Genomic DNA, 22,280 nt, shown 5'->3' on the forward strand with positions numbered 1-22,280 from the left:
GTTATACTATAAATTATCACTTTTGAAAATGAGAAACCAACTAACTAAATTAAGAACGATTCCGAAAAAAATGAATAATAATATTGAAGCAAGTCTTTAACAATGTTAGCTTCTCAGCTTTGTAATTTCATAGAAAGAAAGCAACAAGTAGAATAAAATTTGCTCTAAAAACAAAAGTGACTTGGATAAAGTTAATTGTTTTTTTCCATAGTATAATTTTTGTGTCACTTGTGAAGCAGAATATGCAAAACACTAATCATGTTTCTTAAATGCATCATTGACTACTTATAAAATTATGTCTGTTATTCAATTATAAAAGACAAATCGCTAGCAATTCATTCTACCATAGTGACGAAATTGAGCGAAATAAAGCCAGTCACTAGAGTTGGTCGTTAAACGTATGTAGTTAGTAGACAGCTGCTACACATCAGCATATAATAAAATGTTCTCATTTATGGCCAAAGGCAGAGTCTCTTTTCGGGGCGTGTTCTGAGTTCTGTGTTGATGGGCGCTGTTTGCGTTAGGTGGCTAAGTGGGGGCGAGGAACGGTGGAGGGGAGAGTGTGCTGGATGGACGGCGTTAAACCAAAACAAACGAACTGCTACCAAGCCATAAAAACGTTGTGACATGGCTTAATTTATGAGCTAGCTGGTGGCCAGGCTGTCGACGTATGCCTCTCTACCTTTCCCTCTCTGCCTTCTCTTTCTATCTCCCTCTCTCTCCGCTGGCTGAGAGACAGTAGCTGTTGCTGCTGCTGCTGCTGTTAATGTCGTGTCAACAATTAGCTTTGTTAGCATTATTATTTATAAGTGCGCGCATTAATCCCTCCCGGACTAAAGCGTCGACTCAACAACGTTCAGCAAGTGTCAGAATTATACTCTCCTCCAGAGCCCCATCCACAACTGCTTTTCTCATGCCACTCTGGGAATCACTTAGTTGTCGCCTGACTCGCTGTTTGATGTGCGAGGCGGGGCAGGCAAAAAAAAAGAAGAAAGAAATGACGTCGTGAAAAATCCGAGAATGGGAAGCAAGCCACAATATTGTGAGGATATGTTTAGCGGCGGTATATTTGCAATGTATAATGTCAATTCAATGAGCATATTTTATTGTTATCAACATGACTCGCCACAAAATTGTGACTATCAAATGCAAACATATATTTATTATTTTCTTTAGATTCCCTCCCTCTTTTCAACAATTCTGATGAATCATTATGATTGTGAGTTAACGATAACAATACTACGTTTTACTTTTTGTTCTGTTCACAACTGTCGAGATACTACTTAGTCGGCCATTATTTTCGTTCTTGTTGCCAGATGCTTGAGAGAGCCTTTGAAGCTTTTCTTTCGATCTAAGTACACACAAAATGTGAATGCGATATGAAAGCACAATGATACTTCATATCGAAATCAATTAGTTTTCGATTTTGATTCCAAGTTTGATAAACGAATAGAATATTTGCAGGTGATGCGAGGTAACTTATAAATATTTGAAGAGTCTAAGATTTCTGCAGATTCTTTACTTTTGTGTTAGATAACTTTTCATTAGAGTCTCACGAAACAATTAAAGTACAATCTCACTCTAAAAATAATTCAAAAGTTATCAGTCCGAAGTTCTTTGCCACAGTTAGTATTAAATTATATTATGGGAATTTCCATTTGAACTATTTTTGTAGCATTATACAGCGGCTATTTATTGCTCTTGCCTTTTTAAATTTAAACCTTCTTTAAAGAGCACAACAAAGAGCAAAGTTTTAAGCATATATTTGAGCTTTAAATTATATTGTGGGAAATTCCATTCGAAATATTTCTGAAGCTTTATTCAACGACTATTTATTGCGCTTTCAATTTTGGTTAAATATATTTTTTAGAGGTAAAAAGAAGAGTGAACCTACTGTTTTTTTAAACATAAAATTTTCGATTTAAAATATATTAAAATAAATATTTAAACAGCAATTCTGAATTGTGATACTTTAGGGAAGCGTATTCCGGCTTTGTTACCAAGAAAGTGTGTGATGGTATCTTTGTCGCCTCGCCTACTTAAGCCAAGTAATTAAATAATAATCATACGCACCGTGGCACCCCTGGACACCCGTTGGCCACACGGCAGACACCCGTTGTACGGCTGCTGCGCTTAAGTCGCTTTTCACAAAAAATTAAACACAGACAAACACCAGCACACACACACACACATACTGCCACACTCACACACACACGTATCTGCGCCTCCTCTTGAGTTTGCGTTTGTTATTGTTTTCTTTTTGCTGTCGCGTGTTTTAGTTTGTTTTACTAACAATTTAAATTACCTAAGTGAAACTTAAATTGTTTTCATTTTATTCGCACAAGTGCCTTGACTTTGAAAGCAATGTTAAGCAAAGTGCAGCAAAGTGCAGTTACTTACTACTTGAATAGAAAATGATCAACCTTGAAGCGAAATTTTCATAAATCGACGAACATGTTTTCATTCATTATTTATTTACAATAAGCACTGAGTCCATACAACTGAATAGCAGCAACCTTAAAATTGCAATTTTCCCTTTTCAATTATTAAACTTGAAAGTAAACAAGCTCAATGAAAATGTCCTAACTGAAGTCTTTCTTTCCATGCTTTAATTATAGTAGAAAATTTTAATTGCTATTCAAATCGCCTTTTTCTAGTGTAAATATTGATTGATTTGGCCATTTCTAAACTCAGAAAAAATAAAAACAAATAATAAATGTCATTCAGCTGCTGTTGTGGGGAGAAATAAGCAATTGCTTAGCTACCAACAACGGGGCGGATACGCAATTTGATTTAAGTGCCACCACAGCGAACTATGTGCGACAGAAGAGAATGCAGCTAATTAATTTTCACAAATTATCTTAATTAGTGTTTGTGTTGTGTTTTGTTGTGTATTTAACTGCATATCGATTTCATTTCTCATTTCCCTACTGTATTAAGTTGCCAGTGTTGATGGCAAAAAGCACTTTGAAAGAAAGCGACAAAAATTTCGTTAATAAAAATTGTTGCGTTGTTGATTTTTTCACAATTTACCGCAAATGTCAATTACTTCAATGGCTACTTATTGGCAATTGATGGCATTCATTTGAATATTATTAAATCCTATTATATTTCTAGTGTCAAACTCTTTAAATGAGTCGAGCTAATGTTGCAAGCATTAAATAATATGCTCGCCAAATTAATGACTCAACATTAATCCACATTCCATGTTTAATTTCAGAAGATTTGGCTTTTATTAATCGAAACTATGAGCAGAGGCAACTTCAAGAATGCTGCGTTTGGAATTTTATAACATTTTCATCTCGTACACAGCGCTCTCGTTGCTGCTGGGAAATGTGGTCGGTGTTGTTGTGGCCAATCGGAATTTCAGCCGCCTTCCCTTTCTCTCCACAACAATTTCAATGCCAACCGACCTAGCTTCTGAAGTTACCAGCAATATGTCGACGGAAACCGAGTCGACAACATTGAATAATAATCGAAATAAAACAGAAAATCGTAAAACCATTGTCAAAGGATTGATGAATAGCCTCGACACATTGAATGTGAGTAAACCTTGCTTGCATTTCAAAAGGGAAAACATAACGAAATAATTCGATACAGGTTAAATCAATAAAACCGGAAATCAGCAATCTGACCACAGAAGTCACTTTGTACATGCAGAAAATCCCACGATTACAGGTGCATTGGCAGGACAACTTGCCGAAAGGTGAGCCCAGAACACAGAACACAGAACAATAGCATTACGAATACAAAATATATTTAAAAACCTTTCATCTACAGGCACCACATACAATGTACTCGTGAGTGCTGTGAATAGCACTCGTTGCCCCGATGCCCCATGCAGTGAATACACTATAAAGGGAAAACCTAGCAAATACATTTATCTGCCACAAAGCCCCAATCCCAATGTCGAGTCTGTCGATTGCAATTACATGTTCGGCTGCCAGTACAACGTTACAGTGGAAACATCCAATTTGCTAGCTCGTCGCTCCATGCGAGTTTTCATACCACGTAAGTTTACCCATCTGCTTTTCAATTTTCAAACTAATAACAATTTGAGAACTTCGTAGACTGTGTGGCTGGCAAATGTTCGTGCCAAATGACGCCGTCGCCCCCAAAGATCTTGGCCAGAGCCAAAATGCAGGCCAATGATACCATCAGCATTGCCTTCACCATTCTGGCCGGCGAGGAGTTGCGTCAACAGCAGGAGACTCATCCCCATGAGGCACTTCAGGCATATCAAATGCAACTCAAGTGAGTTTGTACTCAAAAATCGTATTCCTAATGCATGCACATCACAAATTCCTAGTACTTTCGACATTCATTTGCTCACTTTGTTCCATTTGTCTGTTGCAAAGTGAACATTATGTTGGGAATCAAAGAATTTACAATGCACATTGCAATAAATGTGTGAAGAACTTCATATTGATTTGCACAGTAATGCAGTAGAGAAAAACAATTACGATTGAAAAGTAATTTAGCAAAAGGATTAAGATATCCTATTTTTTAGATTGATTACATTTTAAGATGTTTGCAGCACTTTCAAAACAAATTGAATGTATCTTTCTTACTTATTTTCCTTCGATGAGAATACCCGACTGTTAGATACCCGTTACATGTATCCAATAGAACCATATTCTACAAATATACTTAAAATATACCACTAACATATCAGAAATATACAAAAGACTTTATTTGGTATATTAATATAGAACTACAATATATACCATAGAGTGCAAAATATACCACAGTAGTTAATAAGTAGTAAACAATTTCTAAAATTTTTATCTGAACGCAATTAAACTTTCAGGAATAATAAATACTTCAGTAATTATTGTATGCACCAAAAATATTGAACAAAGTTACCATTTTTATTCGACTTGTATCGAATGCACATTTCAATAAAGTCTTTGAAGAACTTGAATTTTATGCCCAGATCAATTGCGATCTTATTTCTTAGATTGATTAAATAAAAAGAAATTTGCTCCACTTTTAAAACATGTGGAGTATCCTAATAAAACTATATTCTACAAATATATTTAAAAAATATACCACAAAAATACTTCAATATACCGAAAGTTTTATTTGGTATATATTGAAAATATGATATATTAAAATATACCAGATTTTTAGCCAAAGCAACTAAGATCCGCGTTTTTTCATATACGAATTCTTCAATATACCGAAAGATTTATTTGATATACTTAATTTTTTTTTGACTAAAATATACCAAATTGTCAGACAAAGCAACTACATTTTCAGGAATCATAAAAACTGTATGTGTCAACAATTGCTAGCTATATGTTTATACCCCAGTATCCTATGGGCAGCAGGTAACTTAACAAAAGTTAACAACAGTTAAAAAAATATTTTCCTATTTTTCTCAGGTAAAGCTGAGAAATCATGATGCACTTCATACAACATTTATATTATATTGCATTTGTAATTTATTCGGACAAATATTTGCCTTGACTTAGACAAAACTGTGTTCAGTTTAATGTAAAATATTTAATTCATTTGCATGAAGCAATTGAATGTATTTCAAATAGATTAAAAGTATAACAATTGCCAGTAACTCATCTAGATGAATTTAAAGCAACAATTTGTATCACAATTAGTATGCAGAATACTTTCGAAAATTAAAAGTTATTCAAGATAGTTTCAAAAAACACCAGACAATGCCAGCTTTTTAGAGTTGTTGCCTTGCGGTTCCTCTGTTGTTTACCTTGGCTAGTCATGAATTTAGGGTTCATGTCTGCGGAAAGTTTGCGGTTATTTGCCAAAGACCTGAGAGTAAAATCAAGAAACTTAATTAATTACTAACAGAATCAACGAGGAGAGCAATCCTTCGCTGCCTTGGGGCGGTGTACTGAAGAATCTATATAACCGGATGTATAATCTCAGTGAGTTGCACTTTAAGCCCACGAGCAAAGGATATGACGGCAACATGACGTTAACTTTGGCCAAACAATTGAAGGAGAAAGCCTCCCTCAATCTCCAGGCGCTCATCATTGATGCAAACGGATGCGAGGGACCACGAAGTGTAACAAAAGTGCCAGGTGAGTAAGAACCGGGATTACTTGCCTAACTACACAATGAGCTCTCATGAATGCTTCAACGAAATTTCATATCTCTATATCACAAAACAGTTCCCGCCCATCCATTGATACTGAGCACCGATGCTAATTTGGTACGTTTTACTTTGCGAGAGTTTTGTTTGTGGACCTGAAATTTAATCCGTTTATCGCTAATGCAGAGCAACTCACTCATCATTATGGCCACGTTGCTGATAGCCGTCATCTTAACGGGACTCTTAATGCTGCTGATGCGACGTCGACGAGCGAGGAACAATGCTCAGCTGCAGAAGGAGCAAATTTACATGCAATCCTTTGGTGCAGCGCCCGTTGAGTGAGTGTTTCCATATTCCTTTTGCCTTTCACCTTGTGCCTGGCACACTGTTATGGCATCATTGAAATTCTATTCTCTTCGCTTGCAGAATGGAGGACAACATCAACTATGTGGACAAATATGTGGAGGTAAGCGAAACAGAACTAAATTCCTTCAAATTGCCATGAGACAAGCATGTAAACACATTCACAGAACTTATTTAATAGAATGCAAAAATACCGAAAAATTAAATACAACTACTACTACTACAATTCCTTGAATTGGCAAGAGACAAGCTTGATAAACTTTGCACTTTAATGCACTGCAAAGCTTTGTGCTCATGTTGAAAATATTTATATTCTTATCATTTGTAAAAACATTTCAAGTATACCTCAGAGTATAAAAAATACCAATTATAAATGAATATTTCACATTTCACATTTTAATACAGCTAAAATTTTACACGCATGTCAAAGAAATTCAAGTGAAATTTAATTGCAACTCAGGCGTAATTGAAAAGTAATTAAAATGCCATTGTCAAATCTAGACTAGGTATTAGCTTGTAAATGGAACTCTTTGAAATTGCAATTTAGCTTCGAAAATTCCATTTTGCAAATGACATAAACGAAATTCCTTTACTTTGTTAAACTAGCGAGAGCTATCAACACTAAATTAAATGTAGAAATGTATTTATTAGCCTTTACTTTAATTTAATCACAAGATTTAAGTCATTAGCTTATGTGGTTAGCAAATTTGTTCGAGAAGTTTCGCAGTCAATTTAGAAGGGGATTATTAAGACATTAGGCTAAACTCATTTGAGGTTGGGCTTAAAACAAATGCAAATTTTAGACTAATCGATACGATGAACTCATAAATACATATGTGTGTACTCAACAGCAATCGCAGGCTTTGGGTTTGGCGGACATATTCGAGGTGCCACACTCGGCGATACACATTGGACAAATGCTGGGCGAGGGAGCCTTTGGTCGGGTGCACGAGGCAACCGCCATCAACTTGCGTCGCATGCGTGGCACAACTATTGTGGCCGTTAAGCAGCTTAAGGGTAGGAGAGAGAAATAGAGCTCAACAATCAATCGATGTGAACAATTTGAATAATTTTCACTATGCATATTTTAGCAAATCCCTCGGCCGATGAAGTGGCCGAATTTCTATCGGAAATCGAGATGCTCAAGGGCGTGGGCACACATCATAATGTGGTCTGCTTTTTGGGCTGTTGCACGATTCGTGCGCCCTACTTAATGATCATGGAGTATGTGGGCCGTGGCAATCTAGTAAGTCAAACCGGAAGTAATAAGAGAATGTTTTTCAAACAACAAAATTTGCATCTCTCTTAGCTAAACTATTTGCGTGCCGTGCGCCAGGAATTGGGACAGCCGAAGACACGCAATGCGAATGCCACAAGTTGTCGCCCAGTTCGCCTGAACTCTGGATCAGCTGGAGCTGGAGTTGAATTCCATAAAACATCAACATCGATGCCAAAGCAACAGGCAGTCAACTACATCGAGTTGAAGGCATCGAGTCAGAGCTTGCAACATGAGCAAGACAAATCTTTTACCTCTACAAACTCATCCGGTTACGCTGGTAATGGCGATGTCATGGACAGTGACATTCTTAACAGGCTGGCGAAACCATCTTTTTCAGAAAGTAAGTAACAAACGAACGAGAAAAATGTTTTCTGCTTTACACCTTTTATTGTATCACAAATAGCCACATACACCATTGTGGAGGATGAGGAGCCATTCGAGTACATACTCGACAACAAAGAGCTGCACAATTTCGCACTACAAATTGCAAACGGAATGCGTTTCCTCGAAGAGCAGGAGATTACGCATCGGTAAGTTAAAGCATATATTAATGAATGCAAATTAAAGGCAATCGAGCAGTAAATTGATTTCTTGCCCTCCATATTACTATAATTGATTTTAAGTGAAAGTCTTACTTAAATACTCATAATCTACCATTTTCCCTGACATGAATTTCTTTTCTACTGTAGTTGTAAAAATTGATTTTTTGTAGAACTATGAATTGAAAAGTCGAATTGAGTATTGCACTCCTGTGGAGTCCTAACTCATGTACTTGTAAAGTTCATCTATAGTGAAAATATTAATCAAGGAATATAGTATACAATTTCCCCGCACATTGCACTCATTTACAGTTAAGTTAGAGTTGAAGTGAATGTATCAATTAATGCATCGATTCGCAATTAAAACTATGCTAAATAAATGTTACTTTACAGCGACCTTGCGGCACGTAATGTGCTTATTGACAGCAACAAGACATTAAAGATATCCGATTTCGGACTCTCCCGCCATGGCATCTACACAAACACAAAGACGCGAAAGGTGAGTTGGTAAATTACGGAAATGAAAAGCAATTAATGCGTAATGAAAATCTACAAATGCAGCTGCCATTGCGCTGGCTATCGATTGAGGCCATTCGAGACAATGTTTACTCGAGCAAGAGTGACATTTGGGCTTACGGCGTCGTGCTCTGGGAGATTGGCACCCTGGGCGCATCGCCATATCCGACGATAAGCAACAGCGAGCTGATACCATTCCTGCTGTCGGGCAATCGATTGGAACGCCCCGAGATTTGTACGCCTCAAGTGTACACAATAATGCTGCAGTGTTGGCTGGAGGAGCCGGAAGAGCGACCCACCTTTGATGCCCTCTACAAGGTGCTCAGTCCAAAGACCACCTATGTGGACATCAATAGTCTAAGCGATGATTACGTGTTTCCACCCATTAAAGAGTAGAGTTTTTGTTAGTTAATTACAATAGTTTAAATAGATATCTAGATGTATTTTCATGCCACTATTCCAGCCTTTCGATTGATGTGCTTTTATAAAGCATACGCCAAGGCAGCTATTGGAACAAACCCAACTTTTATAATTCCCCTTTTTTTCCCCTTCAAAACAAAACAAAAAACAAAGAAAAGCCACACACACCTAGAAACTAGTCGAAATCTAAATGTTATTTAAATCTGATGTATACGAATGTAAATGTTGATGTGCTGTGAGTTCAAATAATACCCTGTAGTGTGTAGTATGTTTAGTTAAAAAGTCTGTGTGTGAATGAGAAAACAATGAAAACAGAGTCGATAGCATTCCAAAGCTCGATGTAAGAGAAACTTCAATGAAAACCATGTGATAAGTGCAAATAGAACTAGAGAAATACAAGTACAAGCATATGTACAGGGTATATAATATATACATACATCTGTATATTTCTAATAAGCATTTTATGCATTGTACGTTTATTCCTTAAATAAAACAATGGCATACAAGACCTAATAAAACGTGCGTTTTGCTTGTTAATTGTTAGCATAATTACACAATTGCGGAAAGGTTTGCCCACAATATGGGTTGAAAGCAAAGGGCTTACAACAACTGGTATAAAACTATATAGCGAACACAAGTGCAGTACACAACTTTAAAAGTCACTTTATGAACATAAGAAGCAAGCGTTCCCACAATATGCATACATTTACGCTTTGCCACCACATTAACTGAATTTATGTATAACACAGTGCAATACAATTACAACCTCAACACTGCTAACAGAAGTTTCATTAACAAGTTTACCATTTCTCCCCATTATTCATTTGAAAATATTTTAAGGATTAAGCATACAATTGTTTTGAGCGCCGCAAAGTATGCAAAACAAAGCAATATAAATTAAAATGGGAAATGCAAACTTACCAGGTTTCATTTGCGGTTTGTTGTAGTTTTGTTAATACTTGATGCCGTAGATTTCATTCCAGCTTACATAACGCTTAATGTCTTCCGGAGAAACACTTTTCGAAACATGTTGCAAAGCGGACATAAAGTCCGACATGGTGACCGCTGGCAACTGCATGAGTAAGAAAAGCAATTAAAGTGATTTGCTGAACAATTATTCAAATGCTGCCACTCCCACCTGTTGTGCATCAATTGAATCAATCTGTGAGCTGCTAAGTGAGCGCAGCGGTTGCATGGCAGCATAACGACATAAGCTGTCCATATCAGCACCCGAATAGCCTTCTGTGAGCTCGGCCAATCCCTCAATTTGTTCATCGCTCAGGCTGTGCTGCACTTGCTTCAACAGATTGGTGATAATCTGTTGTCGCGCTTGCGTCACAGGCAGCGGCACATAAAGGCGTCGCACAAAACGACGTCGCACCGCTTCGTCCAATTCCTGCGGACGATTTGTGGCGCCTATAATCATGATGTTCTCATCCTCATTAGTTGCAGCGCCATCCAATTGTATGAAAAACTCGTTCTTCAAGCGTCGCGAACTTTCGTGTTCATTATCCGAGCGTTGGGACAGCAACGAATCCACTTCGTCCATGAAAATAATCTGAAAAACACAAAGTTTAAAGCAGCTTTAACTCAAAAAAGTTGTGAACTACTTACTGCTGGCTGATGGGCTGCTGCAACAGCAAATAGCGTTTTGACCAGCTTCTCGCCCTCGCCCACCCACTTGGAGGTAAGCGACGAGGGATTAATGCTGAAGAACGTCGCTCTCGACTGCGAGGCAATGCATTTGGCTATGAGTGTTTTGCCAGTGCCCGGTGGACCAAACAACAGCACACCACGTGGCGGACGACGCACGCCCTTGAATAGATCCGGGCGCTGTAATGGATGTATAATGGTCTCCATGAACGTGGACTTGGCATATTCCAGGCCAGCAACATCCTCCCAAGCTGCAGATTAAAGTGGTGAATTGGTAAACAATGTGCATAGCTGACCCTTACCAATGGTTTTATATTTGTGCATGCTCTCGCGTGTAATCTGCTCCACCATCAAAGGATCCAGGTGGGCCAGGGAGGGCAACACACTGGGAGCAGCAACAGGATTAACAGTTGTGGCGGAGGACGTTCTGGTATTGCTGAAACAATAGTTTGAAGTAAATAATGAATACAGTTGCAGTCTGGCAGGTAATTACTTGTCACTTTGTCCAATTGGTTGCACAAACTTGGCGTTTACCCCACGTCCTCGACCACCCAACGATTTCTTCTTGCCGTAGTTCATTAAATCGCTCGGATTTTGCTTATTTTTCTGTAAACCCGAAAGTGTTTTAGTGTTTTCTTTAATTTAGCTAAATGAAGCCAGTTACTTTACCTGCGCATCATGCAGCACTAATTGTTCCCTTGCAGTGCGGAAGCCTTCAAAAGTTGGCAAAGCATTTAGGTGGCTTTGGCTTAATTGATTGTTGTCGATACTGTTGCTGTTAAGGCTGCTGTTGTTGTTGCCGTTATTGGCGTTATTACTGTGGCTGGTCATGTCATTGTTACGGCTAGTCATGTTGCTGTTATGATTACTGTTGTTGTTGCTGTTATGATTAATGTTGTTGTTGTTGCTGTTTGTGAAACTATTGTTGGAACTGGTCACGTTGCTGTTATGGCTGCTGTTGCTGTTAGCGCTCGTGCTATTGTTGCCACTGCCACTAGGTGTTGCCGTTGCCGGCTGCAGTTCATCAATTGTGACTTCATCCCCCCGGCAACTTTCATACTTCCCGTAACAATGTAGAAAAGTTGAGGAGCTTGAAGGCAACTGCGACCAATCCACAGCAATTTTTGTATTATGACGAATTCGACGACTCTCCGCTAAAAGCTGTTCACAACTAGCTAAACGCTCCTTCATGTACAACTCTGCATTGCTCGAATTTTCAAGTTTATCCTGATGATCTTTAAGTATCTCATAGTGCATAGCTTCATTTAAATTGCTGCCGAAAATAAAAAACCATGAATCTATTTCTAATTGCGCAATGTAAATTCTCCACTTACCGCGTTGCGTGAGCCAACAGAATTTTCTGCGTACGCCAAGCATTTTGTTTCCTGCTTACACTTGAACTTCTGTCCAGCCATAAATTTTCATTGGCCGAGAAAATCTCAGACCATTGATCGTTGGACATGTTGTTTGTTGTTTGCGCACAATTTAAATGCAATTTAGAAAATCATGTCACTTTCCCGGCTATTCGGAGATCTGAAGTGGTGGTGCGTCGATAAACAAATCGATAAGTTGAGGTAGTCTGGCAACAATAGCCCTTTTACTGCCATAGCATTCAGCAATTGTTCGGCTGCAAGCTGTATATCGATAGCCAGTTGTTTTAACTGTAAGTCGATAACAACAGATCAAGTAAACGGTTGCTACTAGTTTTAAATTCGAAAGCAAATCATTTTAAATAAATGTATATTTATAATTAAATAAAAAATTAATTTGCTGTAAACATTGTAATATATTGGATAAATATGTGTGATATTTGTGTTTAATTCGTTTTAATTGATTTTAATTGATTTTCATTGCGACAATAAGTCTTGTGACTGCCATTTAATTAACTTATAACCAGTCTTGAGTACTCAGTTTTCTGAACTGCCCTCGCATCAAGTAAATTGCGTAGAAATTCTGAGTAACCTCAGGTAGGTTATCTGTTAGATGTGTAGGTTAAACGGAGATTTCTTCACTGTCAAAACCAGAAGCTAGAAACGTACTAGACGCATTTTATCGCTACTTCACTTGTAGACTCACGTTGTGCAAATATCGGAAAGTATACAATGAATATATGTAGCTCAGACTTTAGCTCGCTGACTGGACGCTGCTTTTAAATTGTTATTATTGCGCATAGCGACACATAAGCGAGTGTACAAGGTGCTCTTATCTTGCAGATAAAAACAAGTTAGCTGGGGATGGAGAATCTGTAATGAGACAATAAATAGCGCACGTTATGCACTAGCAGCCTCTCAGTTTGCATGCAGTTCGCCACCACCAAAACAGCAAAAAAAAAAACGAGGACTTATTAAATTCGGATTTCTTTAACGACAGTGGGACAGCATCATCATCATGTGCCTGCCAAAGCGAGCATCCGGCGCAACCATTCAAAGTGTGGCCACAGCCATAGGTGAGTGAGTTGATTTCTCAGCCTTTGCAACTTTACCGGAAATCACTTTCGTTTGCATTTCACCTTTTTACATTTTTAAAATTGATTGTTTCAATAAGTTTCTTTAATTTGTGATTCAAAAGCTTTCAACATAATTCTTTATTAATCATTTAAAAGGAAACCTGTTATGCTTAAATTTTGGACTCATATTTGGCATCACGCCCGCTCATATGGCGCTCTACGAATCGGAGAAGTTGACGCCACTCAATGAGGCGACAGATCCAACAGGTTCAGCTTTATTAACTGGTTATTTATTTCTAAGTGCTGCTGCTGGCGCCGCTGTCTCTGGCTGGCTGGCATTACGCATTGGACCAAAATCTGTGCTGCTTTGCTGCGGTCTTTTGCAGATTGTAAGTAAGAGCATTCCGTTTTTCACAATATCACAATCAATGTTAACTTTGTGTTTCTCTTTTTGACAGTTTGGCTGGTTCTGCATTCACTTTGGCTTCGATATCGTTCACATTTACGCCTCGCGCATCTTTTGCGGCATCGCTGCTGGCGGCGCTTTTGTAGTGCTGCCGATTTTCATTAATGAGATTGCCGAGTCAAGGGACAAGGCTGCCCGCTTGACCTTCACCATCGAACTGTGGCGTACTTTGGGCATTCTCTTTGGCATTCTACTGGGCTACTATGTGCAGTATCAGTATGTGAATATTATCGGTTGCATTGCCTCGTGCACGTTCTCGCTGTGCTTCCCCTTTGTGCAGGAGAGTCCGCACTATTATCTGCGCAAAGGCAATGTTCCGTGTCTGGAGAAATCGCTGCGTTGGTATCGCGGCATTCGCGACATCGATGATCGCGAGCAGCCCGAATATCTGCAGGAATTGGCCGAGTTCAAGGCGGAACTCAAGCAACGAAGCAGCAGCAAAAACAGCTCAACGGAATTATCGCACGGTTACATTGTGCGTCTGATCTTTGTCAGTTTTCTGCTCACCGTTTGCGCCAAGCTGAGCGGCGTCTTTGTCGAGCTGAACTATGCTGCCGATTTTCTGGGACGCACTGGCTACTCCATCGAAGTGAACTACGTAGTGTTGGCCTCGGCTCAGTGTGTTGGCGGATTGCTCGCTCGTCTCTTTGGCCCCCAACTGCCGCGCAAGGTAATTGCTTCCATTATGGATTCATTGCAAACCTCAATTTATTCCTTGTGATTGCAGCTGCTGCTTTGTCTCTCCTCTCTGCTGGCTGCTGCGGCTGTCATTGCCTTGGCGCTATTCAAGCAATTTGGCCATAATTGGGCGTTGGGCGATTGGTGCACACGGTATTTACCCATTGTGCTGCTCGGCCTTCAGCTGCTGTTTGTTAGTTTTGGACTCTATCCGCTTGCCGCAGTCGTCAGCAGCGAAGTTTTGCCCACAAAGGTAAGTTCCATTTCAAAGAAAATCTTATGCATCATAGGATTCATTAAGACATCTAAATAGGCTTATCATTTACCGAGAACACAACTCAAAGATCAACTAACATTAATTTGCAAATGACGTAAGATACCTCGAATTGAAAACATTTGAATATTGATTAGATAATGTTGGCTATTCGTAATAGCAGCATCTTTTTCTAGGCTGTAAAAACATAGCATACTTTTAAGCGTTAGCACAAAAAAAAAGGTAGAGAAATTTATTGTACTAAAAAAGTTTTAAAGTTTTAAAATTTTAGAATTTTATTTTAAAATCATTTCAAAATGTGTGAAGCATCAAAGTGGCATTTACTTAGGAAACTGCATTCGGATGCTTTAGGACTTTAACTTTAAAAATGTTGTCTTGTCAAACATTCAAGCTTTGAAATTTAAATATTGAATGCAATTTCCATGAATTAGTCTTGTTTTATTTGTTATTCGCAATTATTCTTGTTTTCCACCTTGGAACAAGTCAAGCAATTTTTAATATTCGTTACACGACAACAATCTTTGCTTGCTATGCACTTAAATAGTAAACTTTAAATTAACTAAATTTCTCTTGCAAATTTCCTACACAGCTGCATGACCTGCTCTACTCGATAGCCTCGGCCTGCGCCTGGTTGCTGCTCTTTGGCATGATTGAGGTAATTGGAAAAATTAGCAATAGATGCTTGTGGCCTGAAGAAGACAGCAAAGTGAATTGTTTTGTGAAACTTGTCGGTTCTGATTAATTTCAGGGATTTAACGCAGTGAAGACAAGCCTGGGTCCTGGACTATTGCTCTACCTGTTGGTCTTTGCAGCTGCCTCGATATTCGTGGGATTAATTTCGTTGCCTCTGTTGCCCGAGACACGCAATCGTCGTGCTTCTGCCGTGCAACGTGATTTGGGCTATGTGGAGCAGGCGGGGCCGGTTGCCAAGACAACCGATGCGATGGGCAATGGACACGTTGCAACGCATATCTAGAGCATTAGTTCGCAATTAGTATTAAGTATGTCGGAAATAACATTTAGGCGAAAAGACGATTTTCATTCTGAGATTAATTTTGGTGAGTGGGTTGTAAGTAAGTGGGGGAAGAACACGTAATCCGGATTAAGTATCTAAAATAGCCATAATTGGCACGTCTACTCCACAACTGAGCTCTGATGAAATACTACTCGGTGTGGACATGCTCGAACATGCGCGAACTTGCTTATCTGTCAATTATCTAATCGTTTTTATTGCGTAGTCACAGCTATGTACTTACGACTTTATGGCCAAAAGACAACAGCGGCAGCAGCCGCTTCTGATAACTAACAAAACGAAACAACAAATTATCATTACTACTTGATTTGGGTGTATGCCAACAAACTTGAAAAATGCAAATCAGGATCGTCAATTACGATCGAAAAAGCATTATGACGTTCTCGTGTTGCTGCTTATCAACTTATCGCTTAACACTTTCCCATTCACAGCAATAAATAAAGCACGTTTGCTGACTCACTAATCCGAATTTACAATCTCAAACACACGAGAGTTGAGTTAGATAGATTGCTGGCAAATATTTGCTATTCATAATTTTAACAGTCGGAGTATTCGAGTTGTTTGCCAAGAGTATCTCTGGCAGTCGTTTGATTAAAATTTAGAGCACTACTAAAAATATATATGTAGGCGTGTGGGGATGTGTTTAATCTGCCTCGCCGCCTCGCTTCATGGCTACTGATATGATGCGTGAGCCATGAAAACGTGATTGATGCGCACCCACATCGAGTCCAATGACAATGACAATGACGCTCCTCTATTTTTCTATACTAGTATATATATATATACGTATATAGATTCAACCTGCATCTGGCAAACGAAGTGCATCATTTGTTATTCCAGGCGCATTCCGCATTAGACAAACTACGAGAACGAATGCGAGCAGCGCAAATAACAGCATATTCGAAATATATTAATTATATGAATGAAAATTGCTAATATTATATGAAAGAAGATGAAATACTCTAACAATAATAAATACAAGAAGTAAATATATATAAATATTTACGGAGACAAACAAAACGTAAACTGAAACAATTTTTTAAAAAAAAGTGAAGGTTATTTTTATAGCTTTGGATTAGCACTATATTTAGAGCTAAGATTGATTTTAAAAACTATCATTCTTAGTTATTATTAAAGTGCTAATTAAGAACTTCAAAATTCAATTTTACTTAAAATAAAGAAAATGTTTTGGAATGTGTTTTTTCATTTTAGGTAGCCAGAAAATTACCCATATATAAAAATCAATCTGAATTTGTGTCGTTTTTCATTATTTAAATAAATATTAATATAATATCCATAATTACATTGGTGTATATTAGTATTTTTGAATATTTTGATCAATTTTGGTATATTGTCTAATTAAAATTAAAATATTCTTTGTATTTTTGTAATCATTTTGTACTAGACTTTTACCGAATCGCAGCAATGAAATGCTCAAAAAGCGGGCGAAGTTGCAAATCATTCGCGTTAGTAGTGATATAAATATTGATGGTATATAATATTCTGTATACTATACAATAAAGTATACTATCGATATTGTTCCCAATGTACTATATTGTATACTATCTATATACATATATCAGAGTATCTACATTTCCATTTATATCCATATCTACATTTATATCATCAACCACAAATATTTACATGCATCAATTAAAAGATAATCAATGCACTAAATTTGTATCCAATTCATTGCATATTCGCAACATTTCAATCTCTAATGAGAGCGAAAGTCTTTGATGATGTTCGGTGCTATTTAAGTGAATATCCATGTCGATATGTAGATGAACATTTCCAACCATATCTGCATACAAGCATTTATATCACTACCTATCGATCCTACACTAAATGTTTATCCATTTCCTTTACCTATTCGCAACATTTCAATATAGAAAATCGTATTACCCTTTAGTTACAGTATGACAATAAAATAGATAGTGCAATTATAATCAGAATAATAGTCGCCGCTTAATAGGAGAATAAAGACTAAACAAAGCGCATCGACACAGTCTGGGGGCAATTAGAACAGTTGTTGTTATTGTTGTTGTCGCTTTGTTTGTTTGTTGTTGCGGATTTACTTAGCTCTTGTTGCTCAGAGTCAGAGCTGAAGCTCAGAGGCAAAACATAATCACAGCACAGAGTAGTGATAACAATTCGCACACTCTGTTTTCCCGGCTGTGTGTAAGTGTGTGCGTGCGTAAGTATGCCTGTATCTCTATCCCTTTCTCTGGGTGTTGTATCTGTATCTGGGCAAGTTTACAATCTATGTGCATACGAGCGTACTTTGTTTTTGTCTGGGTTTTTGTGCGATTTAAATACCCATGTATAAAAGTTATCATGCGGAAACAACGCCGGTTTAGTTCGCCACCAACTACGTTAGTCGCATAGTTCCGAGAGACTTCTGATCTCATCTATAAGGACGTGCTTGCCAAAGGATAATGACTGTCTAAGCTCTTTGGCGTCTATGAATCATTAAGTTGTGTACCAGTAAATAAAAACAAAGCATCGCGATGAGTTCCACAGGCGATGTTAAATTTCAATATCTTGCCGCCATTTACGGTTCGTAATCGGATTTTTGCTCATTTCCCTAACATATGTGTGTGTATGTGTTTTTGTAATATTCACTCTAGTTCAAGTGCGTGCAAATGACTTATTTAATTTCACTTCAAAGAGTTGAATTTATTTCTCTCGATTTGCTTTAACTAAGTTAATTATAATCGACAATGTAAATTGATACGAATAACGAGCAGAAAAGCGAAATACTTTTGTGATGTACAAAATGAAATTACTCGAAAAAACTAAAGTGTCTAAATCATGTTTTAAATTTAATTACATAGAATTTATTTATATTGAAATGAATTTTAATCTGCTCCTACGACGAATACAACTATTTACGAAATTAAATATTCATATGAACAATAAAGTTGGATAACTATTAAAAACATATAATCCAAAGTGCATTCATGTTGTGTTACATAAAACAACAATACTCTTCGTATAAAATTAAAATTGCAACTTTCGTTTTTGTGGTATTTTATTAAGATAAAATATGATAAATAGTTTAATAAAGTCAACTTAAAGACTTTAAAGTGCATAAAAGCCATAGAAATGTGTGCAAATTATAAAATGTTTTCCCCTAGTGAGAATTAACTTCTTCAGCATTTAGAACAACTACAGTACATATTTCTCAGAACTGAGCTCAAGGATAAGCGAGTGTGTTGCTTGAATGAGTAATATTTATTTTCATATGTGCTAACCATAAAGAATTTTCTGCATTCTTTATGCTCCACCTTGCAAATTGCTTTATTATGGCTTGCTCTAACTTTAATATGAGCAATTGTATTTCTCCTGGACTATATAGATAACATAAAACTGTCATTAATGCAGGTGGGAAAAATAACTCTCTCACTTGGTCCTCATCCGTTGACGTGTTGTTCTGTCAACGAACTCAGTTACTCAGCAGAAGCTAGTAAAAAAGTGGCAGATAATAAAGCAAGATAACTAAAGCATACTTCTGGTAATAAGAATGTAATTTATCAAAGAGCGAATATAATCTACCTTCTTTTTACATATTCTAGATAAAGTTCTGAACTCTTATCGACTTTTAGTACATGCAATATAAATTCTCTTGACGTTAATTTATGCAATATTTCGTTTGACTATTTCAGTATATTCTTTATATATGTATTTTGGTCAAGATACATCTTTTGACTTTTTCAGTATATACTATATTATTTTAGTATACATTTTCTGGAATGTTTCTGTTAAACTAATAGTATATTAGTGAGTTAATGATATATTTTTTAGTATAAATTCTCTGGAATGTTTCTATTGAACGACTATTAGTTCAGTATATTCTTTACATATAATATTTTTCTCAAGTATGTAATATTGAGTGTTCAATTGAATGGTATATTTTTCTATCTTTTTGGTAACTTTTTCAATCAATTCTTTTAAATTGTATATTCAGTTTAATGGTATATTTTTCAATCTTTTTGGTAACTTTTTCAGTCAATAGTATATTCTTTAAAATAGTATATTCAGTTTAATGCTATATTCTTCAATATTTTTGGTAACTTTTTCAGTTAATAGTATATTCTTTTCCTATATAAAATCTATATAAACTCCCATCAAATTAAATTAAGCCATATTTCTGTATACTCTTGCAGTTAATATCGCGTCCATCTCTTTTGGCGCCTATTGCGGTTGGCCATCGGCTAGTTTTCTGGAGTTGGCCGGCGAACAGAGTCCGCTAGAGACTGGACCTTTAACGCAAGGTGATCAAGGCAGCGTGGCTGCGGTGCTCTGCCTGGGCGGCCTCATTGGCAATGTGTTCTTTGTGTGGTTGGCTGATCGTTGTGGTCGCAAGAACTCGATGCTGTGGGTAACGTTGCCATCGCTGGTAAGTTCCGCTTAGGTGTATACTTTATGTAGTTTAATAAGTTGTTTCTGATTCTAGTTGGGTTGGGTTCTAATACCTTTTGCCAGGAACCCCACACATTTGATTGTAGCGCGCTTTCTGGGCGGCGCGGCTGGCGGCGGTGTCTTTGGCGTGATACCCATTTATATAGCCGAGCTGGCCGAAGATAGGTGAGTGGGCAATAAATGCGTGATGGGGCAACCAAAAAGATGGCAATACTATAGTTACGTCATGTCTCGGAAAATGCTCGGAGATTACAAGAGATAGGAGCTATCAAATTTGAGGCAAATAAGTATTGTATTCCACATATAGAAAGTTTGGTTTTTATCTTAAGCACCTTCGCAAAACGAAAGAATTTAATTGCGCGTAAATTCTTGATTGTAGAGATCAGAAAATTATTTTACTACAAATTTGTATTAGCCCTACCCATAGGGGTAGAAGGGTATTATAACTTTGTGTCAACGGAAACACTATAAAAGTTGTTACAGCACTGCTTTGTTTTAATTCAAATTGGGTAGCGTGAATCTCACACTCGAGCACACGCGACTATAGCTTGTTTCAACTAATTTGTGCTATCAGATTAAATAGATTGAATTGATTGGATCTATTATGTTTCAATGCTATTAATATGAACAGAAAGTTCTCTTAAAATTGCACTCAAAACATCGCGAAATATCTTAGAAAAAGTCACCTTTTAGGAAATTACACCGCAACCTTCAAAGTCATTCTATCGCTTTATCTTTTTAGTGTTCGCGGAATTCTGGGCACTTTCCTGGTGCTGACCTGCAACATTGGCATTGTGCTTGCCTTTGTGCTCGGCTACTACTTCAACTATGCCACCGTATCGTGGATTGTGGCCACCTTATCGGTGCTGTTCTTTGTGTGTTTTTGGTTCATGCCCGAGACGCCGCAGTATCTGATGCTAAAACAGAAGACTGAGCAGGCAGAGTGTGCATTACGCTACTATCGCAACATACGCTCACGGCAGTCGAAGGAACTGAGCGAGGAGCTGCAGCTGGAGCTGCACAAGTTGCGTGCGCCCGAACAGAAGGCGGAAAAAGCCAGCGAGGATGAGGTGGACGATAATGCGGTCACATGGGCGGACTTTGGTAAACTATAAATGCAAACTTCATTGGTTTAATTGTTAATGTTAATTCCGTTTCGTCAGCTAATCCCACGGCTCGCAAAGCTTTTCTTATTGGCTTCGGTCTGGTGGCCTCCAATCAAGGTTGTGGCGTCTTTGCCATGCTCAACTATACAGCCATTATCTTTGCCCAGTCTGGCTGCAGTATGGAGCCGACCATCGCCGCCATCATTGTGGGCGTCATCCAGGTGGTGGGCTCCTATGTGGCCACTTTGCTAGTGGAGCGTGCTGGCCGCAAAATGCTGCTACTTATCTCAGCCGTGGGCATCTGTCTCAGCCAACTTGTGATGGGTGCACACAGCTACCTCAAGACCATTGGCCACGATACTACCGGCTTTGATTGGGTGCCCATTGTTGCCTTCGCGTTCATGCTCTTCATTGCCGCATGCGGACTGTTGACGGTGCCGTTCCTCGCGATTGCGGAGATTATGCCGCCCAAGATACGCAGCACAGCCAACATGCTGCTCATGTCCGTGCTGTGGGTGCTCTCCATGATCGCCATCAAGGTAAGTGAATAAGTGGAATGTTTCCATCATTTGATTAATCTCTGTTCTCGATGCAATTGCAGCTCATTCCGCTGCTAATGGAATCATTGGGCATGCATGGTTCCTTGTTCCTCTTTGCCAGCTTGACGCTTTGCGGCACCCTCTTCATTGCCATCTTTGTGCCCGAGACGAAGGGCAAATCCATCGAGACCATTCTGGCCAGCTTGTAGTGATTTCTTATATGTTACTTACTTACTCTGTGTTCTAGCTACTGGCATTGTTTTATTTTGTATTTTTGTTATCATTAAATGTATTAAGAATCTTACTGCGTTTGCTTATCACTTCAGCCGACAATCGGCATCTTTTGTTGTAAATTCCAACAAAACCCAACCATTGTCTGGCTCCTCGTCTCGCCTTCATTGTGAAGGCCATTTGCTGCCTTGAACTTAGGTGGCGCTTTGATTAGATTAAATGCTGCCAAAACAGATATAACT

General features: G+C 38.1%; 4 protein-coding genes across 5 annotated transcripts in view; 3 read left to right on the plus strand and 1 right to left on the minus strand.

Annotated features, from left to right (window-relative positions):
• Nucleotides 1–9,692, plus strand: part of LOC132798513 (vascular endothelial growth factor receptor 2) — a 22,190-nt gene extending 12,498 nt beyond the window's left edge. The window contains exons 2-15 of one of the 2 annotated variants that reach the window (XM_060810392.1): nt 3,221–3,542; nt 3,601–3,706; nt 3,781–4,011; nt 4,071–4,254; nt 5,827–6,059; nt 6,150–6,190; nt 6,257–6,408; nt 6,497–6,536; nt 7,285–7,450; nt 7,525–7,679; nt 7,743–8,052; nt 8,116–8,242; nt 8,645–8,750; nt 8,813–9,692. In XM_060810392.1, the coding sequence (XP_060666375.1) occupies nt 3,270–3,542; nt 3,601–3,706; nt 3,781–4,011; nt 4,071–4,254; nt 5,827–6,059; nt 6,150–6,190; nt 6,257–6,408; nt 6,497–6,536; nt 7,285–7,450; nt 7,525–7,679; nt 7,743–8,052; nt 8,116–8,242; nt 8,645–8,750; nt 8,813–9,163 (2,475 nt within the window). In that variant the 5' untranslated portion in view covers nt 3,221–3,269 and the 3' untranslated portion in view covers nt 9,164–9,692. The remainder of the gene's footprint in view (nt 1–3,220; nt 3,543–3,600; nt 3,707–3,780; nt 4,012–4,070; nt 4,255–5,826; nt 6,060–6,149; nt 6,191–6,256; nt 6,409–6,496; nt 6,537–7,284; nt 7,451–7,524; nt 7,680–7,742; nt 8,053–8,115; nt 8,243–8,644; nt 8,751–8,812) is intronic. The other variant, XM_060810393.1, reaches the window with a different exon arrangement.
• LOC132792265 (fidgetin-like protein 1) overlaps nt 1–12,494 on the minus strand; it is a 26,266-nt gene extending 13,772 nt beyond the window's left edge. Inside the window, exons 1-7 of the mRNA XM_060801550.1 lie at nt 12,175–12,494; nt 11,510–12,113; nt 11,334–11,446; nt 11,143–11,276; nt 10,802–11,091; nt 10,326–10,745; nt 10,109–10,259 (exon numbers count right to left, since the gene is read on the minus strand). Of these exons, the coding sequence (XP_060657533.1) occupies nt 10,140–10,259; nt 10,326–10,745; nt 10,802–11,091; nt 11,143–11,276; nt 11,334–11,446; nt 11,510–12,113; nt 12,175–12,302 (1,809 nt within the window). The 5' untranslated portion in view covers nt 12,303–12,494 and the 3' untranslated portion in view covers nt 10,109–10,139. The remainder of the gene's footprint in view (nt 1–10,108; nt 10,260–10,325; nt 10,746–10,801; nt 11,092–11,142; nt 11,277–11,333; nt 11,447–11,509; nt 12,114–12,174) is intronic.
• A 716-nt stretch (nt 12,495–13,210) lies between these two features.
• Nucleotides 13,211–16,724, plus strand: LOC132792270 (facilitated trehalose transporter Tret1). The gene is made up of 6 exons (XM_060801562.1): nt 13,211–13,286; nt 13,443–13,675; nt 13,745–14,422; nt 14,480–14,683; nt 15,294–15,359; nt 15,453–16,724. The coding sequence occupies exons 1-6, from the start codon at nt 13,229–13,231 to the stop codon at nt 15,678–15,680; spliced, it is 1,467 nt and encodes a 488-aa protein (XP_060657545.1). The 5' UTR covers nt 13,211–13,228; the 3' UTR covers nt 15,681–16,724.
• Nucleotides 16,725–18,092: 1,368 nt separating this feature from the next.
• LOC132798489 (facilitated trehalose transporter Tret1-like) lies at nt 18,093–22,111 on the plus strand. The gene is made up of 6 exons (XM_060810360.1): nt 18,093–18,296; nt 19,907–20,139; nt 20,197–20,327; nt 20,905–21,266; nt 21,326–21,807; nt 21,870–22,111. The coding sequence occupies exons 1-6, from the start codon at nt 18,248–18,250 to the stop codon at nt 22,014–22,016; spliced, it is 1,404 nt and encodes a 467-aa protein (XP_060666343.1). The 5' UTR covers nt 18,093–18,247; the 3' UTR covers nt 22,017–22,111.
• The last annotated feature ends 169 nt before the right edge of the window (nt 22,112–22,280 follow it).

This window comes from Drosophila nasuta, chromosome 2L, assembly GCF_023558535.2.
Source record: "Drosophila nasuta strain 15112-1781.00 chromosome 2L, ASM2355853v1, whole genome shotgun sequence".
Taxonomy (NCBI): Eukaryota; Metazoa; Arthropoda; class Insecta; order Diptera; family Drosophilidae; genus Drosophila; species Drosophila nasuta.